Source organism: Hemitrygon akajei, chromosome 17 (assembly GCF_048418815.1).
Source record: "Hemitrygon akajei chromosome 17, sHemAka1.3, whole genome shotgun sequence".
Classification (NCBI taxonomy): Eukaryota; Metazoa; Chordata; class Chondrichthyes; order Myliobatiformes; family Dasyatidae; genus Hemitrygon; species Hemitrygon akajei.
In genome coordinates, this window is record NC_133140.1 from 11,357,068 (window position 1) to 11,375,019 (window position 17,952).

At 42.4% G+C, this 17,952-nt stretch overlaps 1 protein-coding gene across 4 annotated transcripts in view; it reads right to left on the reverse strand.

Annotated features, from left to right (window-relative positions):
* The window catches only part of st3gal2 (ST3 beta-galactoside alpha-2,3-sialyltransferase 2), a 288,593-nt gene that overhangs the window by 22,695 nt on the left and 247,946 nt on the right, over positions 1–17,952 (reverse strand). For all 4 annotated transcript variants that reach the window (XM_073069675.1, XM_073069672.1, XM_073069673.1 and 1 more), the window contains one exon: positions 17,408–17,587. In XM_073069675.1, the coding sequence (XP_072925776.1) occupies positions 17,408–17,587 (180 nt within the window). The remainder of the gene's footprint in view (positions 1–17,407; positions 17,588–17,952) is intronic.

A 17,952-nucleotide genomic window follows, 5' to 3' on the forward strand; every position in this document is an offset into this window, starting at 1 on the left:
AGGTGGTGTCATTAGGAAGAAAATTTGCATTTAAATAACACTTTCCTCATTCTCCTGACATCTCAAAGGACTGTTTTACAGGAAGAACGTGAATGCTTTGATGAAGGTGCAGAAGAGATTCACTGAGTTGTTGCCTAGATTGGAGGGTATAATCTATACGGAAAGGCAGAATAAATCTGCATCATTTTCTTCAGAGCATTTGTCAGGTCACCTCTTTGGAGTAAAAGTATATACAAAAGTATATAAGTATATAAAAGTATATTTTATATACAAAAATATATAAAATTATGAGGCGTAGATGGTCAGAGTAATTTTCCCCATGGTAGAAATGTCAAATACTAAAGGCATAGTAAAAATACTGAAGATCTATGAGGCAAGCTTTATTATTATACAAAGACAGATGGGTGACTGGAACGCGCTGCCAGGGATAGTGGTGGAAGCAAATATGATAGTGGTGTTTAAGACGCATTTAGACAGCCACATGAACAGTCTTAAAATGGGAGGATATAGACAAAGGTGCAAACAGGTGAGATTAAATAGGATTAGTACCAAAGTCAACATAGACATTGTGGGCTGAAGGGCATGTTCCTTTGCTGTACTGTTTTATGTTCTATGAGATATTTAGGCCCCACTGCAATTTGCCTACTGCCACAATAGGTGAATGGCAGATGCAATCTAAACGGCTCTTCACCAACACAAACACCTACGTCAGGATGCTGTTCATCGAACATAGCTCAGCATTTAATATCATCATTCCCACAATCCTGATTGAGAAGTTGCAGAACCTGGGCCTCTGTACCTCCCTCTGCAATTGGATCCTCGACTTCCTAACCGGAAAACAACAATCTGCGCAGATTGGTAATAACATCTATGACTGCGTGGCTAGCCATGGCTCAAATACCATCTACAAATTTGCTGACGATACAACCATTGTTGGTAGAATTTCAGGTGGTGACAAGAGGGTGTACAGGAGCGAGATATGCCAACCAGTGGAGTGGTGCCACAGCAACAACCTGGCACTCAATGTAAGTAAGACAAAAGAGCTGATTGTGGACTTCAGGAAGGGTAAGACGAAGGAACACATACCAATCCTCATAAAGGGATCAGAAGTGGAGAAAGTGAGCAGATTCAAGTTCTTGGGTGTCGAGATCTCTGAGGATCTAACGTGGTCCCAACATATCAATGCAGTTATAAAGAAGGCAAGACAGCGGCTATACTTCATTAGGAGTCTGAAGAGATTTGGTATGTCAACAAATACACTCAAAAACTTCTATGGATGTACCATGGAGAGCATTCTGACAGGCTGCAGTACTGTCTGGTATGGGGGGAGGGGGTGGGAGGCTACTACACAGGACTGAAGGAAGCTGCAAAGAGTGGTAAATTTAGTCAGCTCCATCTTGGGTTCTAGCCTACAAAGTACCCAGGACATCTTCAGGGAGTGGTGTCTCAGAAAGACATTGTCCATTATTAAGGACATCCAGCACCCAGGGCATGCCCTTTTCTCACTGTTACCATCGGGTAGGAGGTACAGAAGCCTGAAGGCACACACTCAGTGATTCAGGAACAGCTTCTTCCCCTCTGCCATCTGATTCCTAAATGGACATTGAACCCTTGGACACTAACTCATTTCTTCTGATTTTTTGCACAATTTTTAATCTATTCAATATATGTATACTGTAATTGATTTACTTATTTATTATTATTTTATTTTGTTTTTCTCTTCTATATTATGTATTGTATTGAAATGCTGCTGTTAACAAATTTGAAAACACATGCTGGTAATAATAAATCTGATTTTGATTCTAATAAGTTAATGAAAACACTGGGGAGTTGAAACCTGAGAAAATGTGAGATTACCCTCTTTTCAAACAAGATAGACAAATTTGGTTATTGTAATGAATGAGAAACTAGGAATTATTATGCGTTAAGGCATATATGTCAAACTCAAGGCCCGCGGGCCAAATCCGGCCCGCGGTGGAATTATCTTTGGCCCACGAGATAATATCTAATTACTATTAAAGCTGGCCCCAGTAATCGAAGCGCCTATGGCGTATGATATGGCTAATGCTGAGTTTATTCAGGTACCAGGTTTTCAGGGTTTTTAGTGTTTATTTGGCAGTCTTGCTCGGCAGTCTTCTTCATAAGAAACGGAATTTGTAAAGTGAAACACTTTGTAGTTATAGCAGAGACTGAGACACGTGAGAGCAGGCTGAAAAAACGGAGGCAACGAAAGCTGCGTTCGCACGCGTCCGACTGATCCGGCCCACATGAAGCTGCATTTTGCTCAATCCGGCCCGTGACCTAAAATGAGTTTGACACCCCTGCGTTAAGGGATATCATTGTTATGAACCCGCAAGTTTTGTTTACTGTGGATTGTCAGTGAGGCAGGGCTGTGATGCTGCTCACAGCTTGTTTACCTTTAAAACAAGGACGCAGACAGTCACAGTCAGAAGTCAGAAACCTGGAAAAGGTAGCAGCTCCAGCTTGTCGGAGCTGGGGATTTGGAACTCTGCCATACCCACAAGGGTGGGGTGATTATCCATCCAGTGCACATCAAATGTGTGGCTGTCACTTCGTATAATCCATAGGAGTGGATTAAGGAATGTCCTGTGGGACCACTCGAAGTTAACCCTTGCCTGGGTATGTTATGTGGTAACCCCTTGAAGACGACACTCCTGTGACAGATCACTTTGGTGGTAATTTGTGTGTGGATTTAGAACGGCTTGACAGAGGATCTTCGACAACTGATATTTATTAATTACCATCGTGGAACCTGTGGAATTTGACGTAATTGCCTTCTCTCTACGTTTTACCTTGGATTACAAATATCTCTCTCCCATCATTTATTCCGTGAATGAACTGAACTTTCAGGCTTTACCATCTCAGGACTAAGCCTTGTTCCCCCAAGCTCAATAGTTCACACACACATACACATAACACTGTTAACTTTTGTGTATCTTGGTTAAGTTGCTATATTATAAGTAGATACAGGTAGTCCCTGAGTTACGAACGTCCGACTTATGGACAACTCGTAATTACAAACCGAGGAAGGAGAAAGCCATCCGCCATTGTAAGTCAGATCGTGATGCCGTCTGCCATTTTAAGTCGTTGTCGTTGACACTGTGTTGAGTGTATAACTTTGTAATTGGCTTAAATTTTTCTTAACAAGATTCACCCTGACCCCGCTCCCCCCCCCCCCACCCATTCCGGTCGGTTGGTGGCGCAGTGAGATCAGTGCCGGGCTCGAGAACGAAGGTTTCCGTGTTCGATCCAGTGACAGTCCGCTCCCGTGCCGGGTTGATGTCGATTCAGTGACTCCTGTACCATCTATGCCGGGTTGATGTCGAGCTCACAACTCGACCTCGTAAAAAAAAACACTACCATCTCCAGTTTAAATTCCCATGCAGAATATTGTAGAGGATCAAATACAGTACCCAAACCCAGCACTTGTCCCATTTAACCTGTCTCAGTGCGGTGGAGTTTAGGACCCGGGGAATTCAGTGTGGTGGTCCTTAGGACCCAGCGGACCTCGGGACCCGCCGCCCGCAGTGTTTCTGTTCCGTTGATGGGAAGCGATCGATATTGAAAATAAAGTGGAAATAATAAAGCGTTTGGAAAGAGGCAAAATGCCATCGGTCATTGGAAAAGCATTAGGCTACAGTCGGTCAACGATTGGAACAATTTTAAAGGATAACGGATAAAGTGAGAATAATGGAGCATGTGAAAGGCCCTGCCCCGATGAAAGCTACAATTATTACTAAGCAACACAGTGGTTTAATTATTGGAATACATACGTTTCTTAAGTGTTTTATATGCATAGAAAGGTAAAATATATACTGTATACTAAGACAAATGTTTGACTAACTGACGCTAAATAATACTGGATGTACTTGTTCCGACTTATGTACAAATTCGACTTAAAGTCGGACTCAGGAACGGAACTCGTACGTAACCTGGGGACTGCCTGTACTAATAAAGATAATGGTTTTAACATTAAAACCAGACTCCAAGTGTGAACTCTGTTGCTGCTGGTTCGTTTCTAAATTGTTACAGTTCGTAACATTATGTAGACAATTGCAGATGCATGTGGATAATTTCAAAAAAGCAATGATAGAATGATAGCTGTTGTCCCCAGGAAATGAAATGCAAAGGGAAATAAGTTACGTTGCAATTGAATACTGCTTTAGTCAAAGCATATCTGGAATATTGCCTTCAGTTCTTGACATCAAACACAGGAAGGATTTATTGATTTTGGAAGGGATCCAGCACAGGTTAACTTACAAGTACTGTATTAGCTTAGGGGAACAGATTTCACAAACTAGGCCCAGAACATTTAAAAGGGATCAATAGAGGTCTTCAAGTGACACAGAAGGATCCAACAGAATATATTTTTATGTAAAATTAATTTTCAAGAGCATAGTATCATCAGCAAGAGCAGCACTTCTTGTCCATCCCTAATTAACCTTGAGAAGCTGGTGTTGAGGTTCACTTTAAGAGCTATTGCTGGTGAAGCTAAATTCCCAGCGAGCTAATGGGAAGACAGTTCCAAAATTTAGATCCAGCAATGATGAGGGAATGGTAGTACATTTCCAAAGTGACACAGATGCTGGATGAACTCAGTGGGTGAGCAGTATCTGTAGGAGTTGATGTTTTGGATGAAAAGCTTGCATCAGGACTGAGGGTGGAGACGATACATAGTCAATATAAAGGGGAGGGGGAAGTAGGGACAGGGGCCTGCAGGTGAAAGGTGGTTTGAGGATGGGTGAATGATGATGGGCAGATGGAGGGTGATAAGTGGGAATATCAGTGCTGGAGGATGTGGATGATGGGTCAACTAAACGATGGTAAAAATCTATAGTTGAAGAGGTAAAAGTCTGTTCACTTTATTCACTTCAGCATGCCCACTGCTAGCTGTCCTTGTAAAAGTGATGGCAAGCCCTGTTTCTATCTTTAATATCTCCATTTTTCCTTTCCGGGTATGTCGAATTACCGGTGAACGAATAGCCTTTGATCTACTGCAAGTCTGTGTTTTTATTGTTGCTTTGCTGCACGCTTGAGTGCTCAGTGGGGGGGGGGGGGGGAGGGGAACGTTCCTTTTGCTGCTGTTTACATGTGGGGGGGGAGTTGGGGGGCTTTGGGGTTCTAACATTTAACTGTCGTTCATTCTTTGGGACACTGTTTTTGTGGATGGTTGCAGAGAAAAGGAATTTCAGGATGTATACTGTATACATTTCTCTGACATTAAATGTACCTTTGAAGCTACCTTTAGTCCTTGAGTCAAAATATATTCCCAGTGCACTTGCGGAGGAAGTAGACTCAAAGACGAAGAAGGAAAAGCAGAGATGAAGAATTTTAGGAGGAGATGTCAATGAGTTTTATTATTTTTTCCAGTTTTTATTTAGAGATACAGCATGGGAACAGGCCCTTCCAGCCTAATGAGCCCATTCTGCCCAATTACAGCCTTATGCCCGATTAGCCTCCTAAGCCATATGCCTTTAGAATGTGGGAGTAAACGCACATGGTCACAGGGAGAACATACAAAACTCCTTACAAACTGTTTAAACCCAGGTTGCTGTTACACTAGGTACTGCTGTGCCACCCCTAAAACCAAAAGAATAAAAGTCAAATACTCCACATTACATTTTTCACACAGTGGTGAAGCAGGTCAAGGGTAGTTGATGAAAAGCCAGTAAGCAACGCCTTTCACCTGGACACTGTTAAGTTTCAAGTGTTGTTGGAGCTACAGCGGCATGCAAAAGTTTGGGCACCCCTGGTCAAAATTTCTGTCACTATGAGTAGTTAAGTGAGTAGGAGATGAATTGATCTCCAAAAATCACAAAGTTAAAGATGACATATTCTTTTCAACATTTTAAGCAAGATTAGTGTATTATTTTTGTTTTGTACAATTTTAGAGTGAAAAAAAAGTAAAGGAGCACCATGCAAAAGTTTGGGCACCCCAAGAGATTTGAGCTGTCAGATAACTTTTACCAAGGTCTCAGACCTTAATTAGCTTGTTAGGGCTATGGCTTATTCACAGTCATCGTTAGGAAAGGCCAGGTGATGCAAATTTCAAAGCTTTATAAATACCCTGACTCCTCAAACCTTGACCCAACAATCAGCAGCTATGGGCTCCTCTAAGTAGCTGCCTAGCACTCTGAAAATTAAAATAAATGATGCCCACAAAACAGGAGAAGGTTATAAGAAGATAGCAAAGCATTTTCAGGTAGCCGTTTCCTCAGTTCGTAATGTAATTAAGAAATGGCAGTTAACTGGAATGGTGGAGGTCAAGTTGAGGTCTGGAAAACCAAGAAAACTTTCTGAGAGAACTGCTCGTAGGATTGCTAGAAAGGAAAATCAAAACCCCCATTTGACTGCAAAAAAACCTTCAGGAAGATTTAGCAGACTCTGGAGTGGTGGTGCACTGTTCTACTGTGCAGTGGCACCTGCACAAATATGACCTTCATGGAAGAGTCATCAGAAGAAAACCTTTCCTGTGTCCTCACCACAAAATTCAGCGTCAGAAGTTTGCAAAGGAACATCCAAACAAGCCTGATGCATTTTGGAAACAAGTCCTTTGGACTGATGAAGTTAAAATAGAACTTTTTGGCCGCGATGAGCAAAGGTATGTTTGGAGAAAAAGGGTGCAGAATTTCATGAAAAGAACATTTCTCCAACTGTTAAGCACGGGGGTGGATTGATCATGCTTTGGGCTTGTGTTGCAGCCAGTGGCACGGGGAGCATTTCACTGGTAGAGGGAAGAACGAATTCAATGAAATATCAGTGAATTCTGGAAGCAAATATCACACCGTCTGTAAAAAAAAAGCTGAAGATGCAAAGAGGATGGCTTGTACAACAGGATAATGATCCTAAACACATCTCAAAATCCACAATGGACTACCTCAAGAGGCACAAGCTGAAGGTTTTGCCATGGCCCTCACAGTCCCTTGACCTAAACATCATCAAAAATCTGTGTTTAGACCTCAAAAGAGCAGTGCATGCAAGACGGCCCAAGAATTTCACAGAACTAGAAGTCTTTTGTAAGGAAGAATGGGCAAAAGTCACCCAAACAAGAATTGAAGGACTCTTAGCTGGCTACAGAAAGTATTTACAAGCTGTGATACTTGCCAAAGGGGGTGTTACTAAGTACTGACCATGCAGGGTGCCCAAACTTTTGCTTTGGGCCCTTTTCCTTTTTTGTTATTTTGAAACTATAAAAGATAGAAATAAAAAAGTAATCTTGCTTAAAATATTAAAGAAATGTGTCATCTTTAACTCTATGCCTTTTGGAAATCAGGTCATCTTTTACTCGTTTAACTATTCACAGTAACAGAAATTTTGACTGGGCTGGCCAAACTTTTACATGCCACTGCATATTTATTCTGGAAATCAGACAATATTCTGTAACAGTCTTGCCATATCATGTGGATAGTGGAAATGCTTAGGAAGCCAGAACTTGCTACATAACACCTAGCCTTTGTTTGTTTTCTGCAGCCACATTGATTTTGCAGAAGGCTCAGTTAAATTCCTCTTAAAGGTCATAGCTGTTAGGATGGTGGAATTGGAATTGGAATTGGTTTATTATTGTCACTTGTACTGAGGTATAATGAAATGTTTGTCTTGCATACCATTCATACAGATCAAATCATTACACAGTGCATTGGGGCAGAACACCATAAAACAATAATAGAATGTAGAATAAAGTATAACAGCTAAAGAAAACGTGCAATGCAGGCCAACAATCAATCACAATGAGGTATGATCATAATGTGGTCACGCATCTTACTGTGCTAGGGAATCATTCAATAATCTGATAACAAATAGTCTTGTAACAGTCGTGTAGATGCTGTTCTTGAGCTTGATAGTGTGTGCTTTCAGGCGTGTGCATCTTCTGCCTGACAGAAAAGGGAAGAGAGCATGTCTGGGGTGGGTGGGTCTTTGCTTATGCTGACTGTTTTACTGAGACAGCAAGAAGCATAGACAGTTCAAGGAGGGCAAGCTGGTTTCCATGTGTTGAACTGTGTCCACAACCCTCTCGAGTTTTATGCAGTCATGACCAGAGCAATTGTCATACCAAATATGATGCATCTCAACAGGACTGATAAAGATTGATGGGTACATGCCAAATTTATTGGTTGTGTTCACTCCTGGAACTGGAAGCTTTCAGCCTCAGCATTAATTGATGTAGCAGGAGTGTGTCCCCCTTTCTGAAATCAGTGATTGACCAGCTCTTTTGTTTTGACAGAAAGGTTGGCGTCATGGCACCATGTTGTTAAACTCTCCAACTCTTTCCAGCACTCTGGCCCATCGTTATTTGAGATATGGCCCACTACAGTGTATCGTCTGCAAATGTGTAGATGGAATTGGAGCAGAATTTGGCCACACGGTTATGACTGTACAGGGAGTAGAGTAGGGGACTGAGGAAGCAACCTTATGGAGCACCAGCGTAGAGAATAATTGTGGTGGAGGCTTTGCTGCCGATCCTCATGGACTGCAGTCTTGAGATGGCAACGGCAGTAGGTGTCAAACGGATTTGTTGTAGATTAACACTCTCTGGTGTTTCTGCATCACAAGTGTTTCATGCTACTTGACACCCAGGCCTTAATGTTCCTTTGTTTTTATTGCATACAGCAAGGGTTATTTTAATTACTGTTGCTCTGACTAATTATTCAGTGGATGGAAGGTGAGTATGCTCCTTTGGGAAATTCCAGCCACAGTGCCCTGGAGCTGGTGACTGAAATCCAACACCCAGAACTGTTGATCATTTCATCAGGTATGGCACCATCCTGCAGAGAGTTTTCCTTTGATTTCATTTAGATCATGTTTCCGTGATGTCACGTGTATTAAAGCTTTCTGATGGTAAGCTAGTCACTCTCACCTCAATGTGAGCAGTCAGCTCTGCTGTTCATGTTTGGAATTGTATTGAATTGAACTGACTAAAATCTTTAGGTTATGTCTCCGTCTAAATGTTTAATGTGCAATTTATAGTAATTTGTAATAAATAGTATGTACAACAGGACACTCAATATAACATAGAAATACAATTGTATCAGCATGAATTAATCAGTCTGATGGCCTGATGGAAGAAGCTGTCCCGGAGCCTGTTGGTCCTGGCTTTTATGCTGCGGTACCGTTTCCCGGACGGTAGCAGCTGGAACAGTTTGTGGTTGGGGTGACTTGGGTCCCCAATGATCCTTTTCACATAGCTGTCTTTGTAAATGTCCTAAATAGTAGGAAGTTCACATCTACAGATGCGCTGGGTGTCCACACCACTCTCTGCAGAGTTCTGCGATTGAGGGAAGTACAGTTCCCATACCAGGCAGTGATGCAGCCAGCCAGGATGCTCTCAATTGTGCCCCCGTAGAAAGTTCTTGGGATTTTGGGCCCTTACCAAACTTCATCAACTGTCTGAGGTGAAAGAGGCACTGTTGTGCCTTTGTCACCACACAGCTGGTATGTACAGACCACGTGAGATCCTCGGAGATGTTTATGCCGAGGAACTTAAAGCTGTTCACCCGTTCAACCCCAACCCCATTGATGTCAATAGGGGTCAACCTGCCGCCATTCCTCCTGTAATCCGCAATCAGCTCCTTTGTTTTTGCAACATTAAGTGTTGAGGGTCAGAGGGGCAGAGGTGAGGGAGCCCACTCTTACCACCTGCTGGTGATCTGACAGGAAGTCCAGGATCCAGCTAGAGAAGGCAGGGTGAAGGCCGAGGTCTCTGATCTTCTTGTTGAGCCTAGAGGGAGTTATGGTGTTGAATGCTAAACTGATACTATGAAGCCTGGAGAAAGGTGGTTCAGGTGAAATCCAAACAAGACACTGGTGAGCAGGTTATTAATGAGTAGGTGCTGCTTAGTAGGTCTGATGACATGTTGCTGATGATTGTAAGTGTACTGATGGGAGTCGTCATTAGCTAGATCAGATTTCTCCTAATTTGATCTGATGCAAATGATGCATTTCACTCTATGCTTCAATGTACATGTGACAAATAAAGTTAATCTTTATTTTTACTTTGTGACGGGACATATCAGGTGGATGTTGGGATTAAAACTGCAGAGGAACAGTTCGGCCTTAAGTGTGGACAGTTACAGAGCACTTTATCTGCTATAGTTCGTTCCTAAACCTATACTGAAGCCTTGCTCTTAGGTGTTTAGATTCAGATGCAGATTTATTAACAAATGTACAGCAAAATGTATCATTTACATTAACAACACACCTGACAGGTGTGCTGGGGCAACCCATAAATGTCACCGTGCATTACAGATCCAGCATGGCATTCCTACAGTGCTCAGCAGGACAACATAGAGCACACAAAGCAGAACATACCAAGCAACAAAACACGGCCCAATCCTGCACCCCACCCACACACACACAGTCCCTAACCCGAGACAGGCTGCCTCCGGCCTCCAGTAGACTTGGACTCATGAGTTCACAGACTCGAGGTTCCGTCCATCGGGCCTCAACTTCTGGACTTGTGATCGATCTTTGGGCTTTGATCTCTGAATTGCTGCTGATGATGAATGAGGACCCAAACAGCAGGCCTCTGGACTCAGACTTTAGCCGCCTTTACAAGAGGAGCTAAGCAGCCTAATGACTGGCTTCATGGGTCATCCACAAAGCACTTCCATATGAACTTTACTGCTAGTTTTTGTCACTTGTCCTGGGCTCAGCCATAACTGACAATAGGCATGTTCTTCGAGCCTTCTCTGGCAGTTAGCTATTTAATTGCCCAGTACAGGATGATGATAGCTTTTTCTGTTCAATTTGCATGTTGCTGTGTTAGGACAGGACCACATATTGTATCATGACAAGTACTGTTCTCTTCATGCCCTTCCACATTCGCCATTCAATCAGTGGTCTCTTAGCTTGATGGTAATAGTAGAATGACGCACATGTCAATCATAATTTACAGATTGTAGTGGAATATATTCCCACTGCTAGTCAATGTCCATAGTATCTTATCCAGTTTTCAGATGCAAGATCTGTTCTGAATTAATCCCATTTATCAGGATGTGATAGCACAACACTGCAAATGATGCTGTAACTGTACCTACAAGGACTATAAGATGGTCATTTCTCCTAATTCTGTTATGGACAGATAGTAGATTAGCGAGGATGAGAAGAGCATTTGAGATGACATTGAGAACCGTGGGGCCATGCACAGGAGCACAAGTAGTCGCATGGACAAATTAGACCATCTCACAAAGTACCCTCCCCACCTCCCCTCTTCAGAAGAGTCTGCAGTTGCTACACTGGCCTTGTCTGAACTGACAGAACTGGACAGGGGGTTATCCCCATTCTGAAGGAAGTGCCAACGAAAGAGAACCGGTAGGAAGATGAGGTGGTGGGTTATCACTCACTACCTGCTGCAGCCCTAGTCTCACAGCTATTAACAAAATCAGTCAATTGCAGAATCTATCAATTATAATAGCTGCGGATATAAAAGAAAAGATCATAAAAGTATGAGCACCCAAAGTCACATTTTAGTCTTGATGATGTTGCACTAGTGGCTGCTGACTGTTGCAATACTTCATGGTTCAGTGGCTCAGAGCTAGCTTCACTCTCTCACAGGCATCAAAGCTCCAATGGATAATGCAAACATTAGTGTTTGTAATTGTCTCTGTGAGCTCATACTGAGCACCAATTTCTAACAACAGCTGTTACGTTTCCTGTTCAAACTTGTTGCTGAAGCAGTTGCGAGTAATTTATTCAGGTAATGTAAGTATGTGTTAAAGAAAGTCTATGGTCTACTTTTCAATCTGACTTCTCTGCAGTTATCAGTTGGTTAAATCACACATTCTCAAGTACCTCTGATCTTGTACTCCTTAAAACTAGTATTCAATCTCATCTTGATCAATCCTCATGGTATAAGGGCTAAAAGATAGTGCTGTGCAGTTGAAAATGGGTTTAACTTGAATCAGAACAAAAAATGGATCCATTTCAATTCTCCTGGCGAAGAGAAAACACAAATGTCACCAATGGGGAGCAGTGAAAGAGGGTCTTTTATTCTGCCTTCTTTTCCTTTCCTTTCCAGTCCTCGTGGAGCGTCTCAGCCTGAAACTTTGACTGTTTACTTCCCTCTACAGGCACTGCCTGACTTGTTCAGTTCCTCCAGCATTTTGTGTGTGATGCTCTCCTGTCATTTGGTAGTTTTGTCACTACTAGGAAGATGGTGCTAGTGTAAAACTCCCCAAGATAGCACTGTGTTTGGTTTTAGCTGCGATTTTTTAACTTCACTCTAGTGAGAAATTAGTTTCTATTGACTTACAGAACTACAACTTGTTAATACCAATTCTCTTGATATGATGCTAATTAGAAAGTTGACACTCAATCTGCATTCTTTCCCAGACTTCTAAGAAGTCCATAACTTCATTCTACATACTGCCACTACATATAAAAGAGAATTTCAACATTTCTGCTAACAAAACCTCCAATGGAGCAACATACAATCTGGTGGAGGAACTCAGTTGGTCAAGCAGCATCATTGGGAGGGAATAAATATTCAATGTTCCATTCTTTATTTACCAGAATCTGGCAATGGTGTTCCTGCTTCTCTCCCTCCAGCAGCTGCCTCCCATCTTTGCACTCCCTGCCCCCATCTTGTTCTTATCTTTTTCCTCTCTCTCTGTTTGCCCCTATCTTTCATTCACCTAACAAAGTCTTCCAACTCTAATCCTGCTCACCATCCCTATCTGGCACTACCTGCAGGTCATCTTACAACCCTCCTTAGTCCACTAATTGTCCTTCCTCACCATTCCTCTTCTCCTCTCTATACCTTTGTTCTCATCTCTTCACTCTCAGCCCTAAAACTGAAACGCCAATTTCTTTCCTCTCACTGATGCTGCCGGACTCATTAACTTCCTCCAGCAGAACGTGAGTTGCTCCAGATTCCGGCATCTGCAGTTTCTTATCTGCACCAATTTCATGGGTCTCAATTTTGTTAAGCAACCTTCTATGAGGTATTTTGATAGGTCTTCATATAGTCACTATCCACTGTGTTCCCTTCATTAATCCTTGTGGGGCTGTGGGTATAGAGTGGAAGTAACGGATTGAATAATTTGATGTATAGTGAATCCACCATGACTCAATGGGCTGAATGGCTGCAATGTTGTGTTGACCATGATCATACAGCATTATGCATCACAGATATCATGATGACTTGGTTGTGGCATTTGGTTGTGGCATTAAAGGATCCCATGGCTCCCTCGTACAACTTACCACCATACACCTCTGGATAATAGAAACATAGAAAACATACAGCACAATACAGGTCCTTCGGCCCACAAAGCTGTGCTGAACATGTCCCTACCTTAGAACTACCTAGGCTTACCCATAGCCCTCTATTTTTCTAAGCTCCATATAGCCATCCAGGAGTCTCTTAAAAGACCCTATCTTTCCCACCTTCACCACCATCACCAGCAGCCCATTCCACACACTCACCAATCTCTGTGTAAAAAAACTTACCCCTGACATCTCCTCTGTACCTACTTCCAAGCATCTTAAAATTGTGCTCTCTCGCGCTAGCCATTTCAGCCCTGGAGAAAAGCCTCTGACTATCCACACGATCAATGCCTCTCATTATCTTGTACACCTCTATCAGGTTACCTCTCATCCTCCGTTGCTCCAAGGAGAAAAGGCCAAGTTCACTCAACCTATTCTCATAAGGCATGCTCCCCAATCCAGGCAACATCCTTGTAAATCTCCTCTGCACCCTTTCTATGGTTTCCACGTCCTTCCTCTAGTGAGGCGACCAGTACTGAGCACATTACTCCAAGTGGAGTCCTGTAGAGCTTCAACATTACCTCTTGGCTCTTAAACTCAATCCCACGATTGATGAAGGCCAATGCACCGTATGCCTTCTTAACCACAGAGTCAACCTATGCAGCTGCTTTGAGTGTCCTATGGACTTGGACCCCAATATCTCTCTGATTCTTCACACTGCCAAGAGTCTTACCCTTAATACTATATTCTGCCATCATATTTGACCTACCAAAATGAACCACCTCACACTTATCTGGGTGTTCCCCTTTTGCCTCTTTAGGCCCCTCTCTGGGAACATTCTCTCCCCTCAGCTTTTCAGATGTACATTGAAACATGGAACAAAATCTGTCATTTGTGTTAATAACCAAAACACTCGCCTATGTATTGGGAGCATCCCGCTAGTGTCACCAAACATACCAGTGCCAACATAGCATGTTAACAAGCAAAGCTCAAAGTGTATATATGCCACCACGTACAACCCCGAGATTCATTTCTTGTGGGCATACCCAATAAATCTGTAATAGAAGAATAATCATAATAGAATTGAAGAAAGATCACACCAGCTGAGCATTCAACCAGTGTGCAAAACACAGCAATTTGCAAACACAAAAAGAAGGAAAAATAATAATAAACAAATAAGCAATACATATTGAGAACATGAGATGAAGAGTCCTTGAAAGTGAGTCCATAGGTTGTGGGAACATTTCAGTGATGGGGCAAGTGAAGTCGAATAAAGTTATCCCCTCTGATTCAAGAGCCTGATGGTTGAGGGATAATGACTGTTCCTAAACATGGTGATGTGAGTCCAGAGGCTCCTGTAGCTTCTTCCTGATGGCAGCAGCAAGAAGAGGGCATGGTCTAGATGGTTGGGGTCCCTGATGATCGATGCTGCTTTCCTGCAACATTGCGCTGTTTAGATGTGCTCAGTGGTTGGGAGGGCTTTACGTGTGATGGACTAGGCTGTATCCTTTACTTTTTGTAGGATTTTCTGTTCAAGGGCATTGGTGTTTCCATACCAGGCTGTGATGTAGCCAGTCAATATACTCTCCACTATACATCTATAGACATTTGTCAAAATTTGAGATGTCATGCCGAATCTTCGCAAACTCCTAGGGAAGTAGAGGTGCTGCCATGCTTTCTTTGTTAATTGCGCTTACATGCTGGGCCCAGGACAGGCCCTCCAAAATGATAACACCGGCGAACTTGAAGTTGCTGACCCTCTCCATGTTTAATCCTCCGATCAAGACTTGTTCATGGACCTCTGGTTTCCTCCTCCTGAGGTCAGTAATCATCTCCTTGGTCTTGCTAACACTGAGTGAGAGGTGGTTGGTGTTGCCCCGCTCATACAGATTTTCAATCTCCCTCCTATAGATTGATTCGTCACCATCTTTTATTTGGCCTATGACCCTGGTGTCGTCAGCAAACTTGAAAATGGCATTGGAGTTGAGCTTAGCTACTCAATCATAAGTGTAAAGCAAATAGAGCAGAGTATAAGCACACAGCCTCCTGGTCATCTGTGTGGATGGAGATTGTGGAGGAGATGTTGCCAATCTGAACTGACTGAGATATGCAAATGAGGAAATTGAGGATCTAATTCAAATGGTTCGATTTAATATCAGAGAATGTACACAGTATACAACCTGCAATTCTTACTCTCTCCTCACAGACGCCCACAAAACAAGAAACCCCAAAGAGTGAATGATACAAACATCAGAACCCCAAAGCCCCCCTCCCTCCTCGCAGAAGCAGCGACCCCTCCCCACCATGCAAGCAAAAGTCCTCTAAAGAGACCTCGATCTCGAGTCCATCAAAAACTACAGTCCATAACCCAGCACTCTGGTATCTCTGATAGGCTCACTCTCTCCATTGAGGGACACCAGCAACTTGTTGTCACAATATGTCAGTCTCCCATGATGCTTCATTCGGTGAAATTGGCGAGGAACTGGCTCCCCGAAGGTGCATGTCTCCTAGGCCATTCCTGTTTGCACAAGGGGCTGCTCAGCAGAACAACACAGAGAACACTAAAGTAGAATGTAACGAGCACCAAAACAAGCCCCATTTTCCCTCTCAATTATGCACATATGGATGGTCCACCAACTTAGGACAGGTCTCTAGTCTTCATTCTCTAGCCTTCAGGCACTGAGGCTCGACTTCTGAACTTCACATTGAGCATCGGGCTTTGAAGCCTCTTCCACGATTGCAAAGCTTTGTGTTGTTAACTTATAATAAGATCATCAATTAGCTCATTTCAGAAGTAATATATTATGTTGATGCATCTGGAAACTTTGATAAGCCTCACAAACCTGTCTTGTATAACTTCCAATTCAAGAAGGACATGATGTTTATAGCAAATTATTAGTAGTGTTAATACACCACACAAAGCTTTTTAACACCCACAAACAAGTAGATGATTAACTCCTAGACTAGGAGTTCTGCTCTCTTGTGTCCAGGTAATCCTGGTTTGAATCTCTCTGGCTGGAAATTGGTTCCTTGGGAAGATTTGGCTGGATTCCATTTGGCATCATCATGTTTTTCAAAATTGATTACAATTCCACAATCATGCAGAATCATCAGACCACAGTAAGAGAAACTATCTACAAATGGAGGAAGTTCATTACTGTGGCTACTCTCCCTAGGAATTGGTATCCATAAGACCATAAGTTATAGGAGCAGAAGTAGGCCATTCGGCCCATCGAGTTTGCTCCACCACCTGGATGTTCCACAATGCTTCTGGAACAATGTTCTATGGACAGATGAACAAAATTGAACTTTTTGGTAGAAATGCATATGTTTGGAGGAAAAAGGGCACTGCACACCAACACCAAAACCTCACCCCAACTGTGAAGCATGATGGAAGGAGCATCATGGTTTGGGCTGCTTTGCTGCCTCAGGACCTGGACAGCTTGTAATCGTTGAGGGAACAATGAATTCAAAATTGCATCAAGACATTTTACAGGAGAATGTCAGTCTGTCACCTGAAGCTTAACAGAAGTTGGATGATGCACCAAGATAATGTTCTGAAAGGCAAGAGTAAATCAACAACAGAATGGTTTAAAAAGAATAAAATTCATGTTTTGAAATGGCCAAGTCAGAAGCCAGACCTTAATCCAATTGAGATGCTGTGGCATGCAAGCTATCCCAGAAATATTAATGATCTCAAACAGTTTTGTATGGAGGAATGGTTTAAAATTCCTCCTCGCCATTGTGAAAGTCTGTTCAGCAACTACAGGAAATGTTTGGTGGAGGTTATTGCTGCTAAGGAATATTCTATCAGTTACTAAATACAAGGGTCTACGTACTTTTTCCAGGCTGGACTGTGAATGATTAGTTTTGCTGGGCTCTTTATCATTATTGTGTTTTTTTTAAATGCTGCATCAGATGCAGAATAACCATCATTTCGTTCTCCTTTACACTCGTGCACTGAATAATGACAATCTTTAATCTCCAATTCAAATGAATCCTGGGATACCACATCCTCGAGTGACACCCCCAAGTGGAGGGCAGGCAAGAACAGTCTACAGTAGTAAATAATCGTGGTAATGGCTTATTATAGAACTTTAGCACCAGGAGACCAAGTAGACTTGGCAGCAACATGTACAAATACATACTATGAAAAACAAATCTGAAACCCAAGGGTAATACTTACAATCTGATCTTGCCTGTTGACAAAGCACTGGTAATCCAAAGCAGATCCAACATCTTAAAGGGAACCAGGACAAAGCTGACATTTGCTGGGAGATTTTTTGCACTTTCTGGGTACATGAAGTGATGAGTTGTACGGCTGCCCACGTCTGCTTCAAAGCCAACAGTTGGAGCTTGGTTCATTCTATAACAGATGTTCAAAGTCATATTTATTATCAAAGTAAATACATATGTCACTATATATAAACCTGATATATTTCTTGTAGGCATTTACAGGAAAATAAAAGAAGTACAATACGATTTTTGAAAAACTATACATCAACGAAGTCTGACAAACAACCAATGTGCAAAAGAAGAACACGGGTTGTAAAGAGTCCTTGAAAGTGAGTCTATAGGTTATAGAATCAGTTCAGAGTTGTGGTGAGTGATGTTTTCTGGGCTAGTTCAGGAGCCTGATGGTTGTAGGGTAATAACTATTTCTGAAACTGGTGGTGTGAGACTTAAGGCTTCTGTACCTCCTGCCTGATGGTAGTAGTGAGGAGAACATGG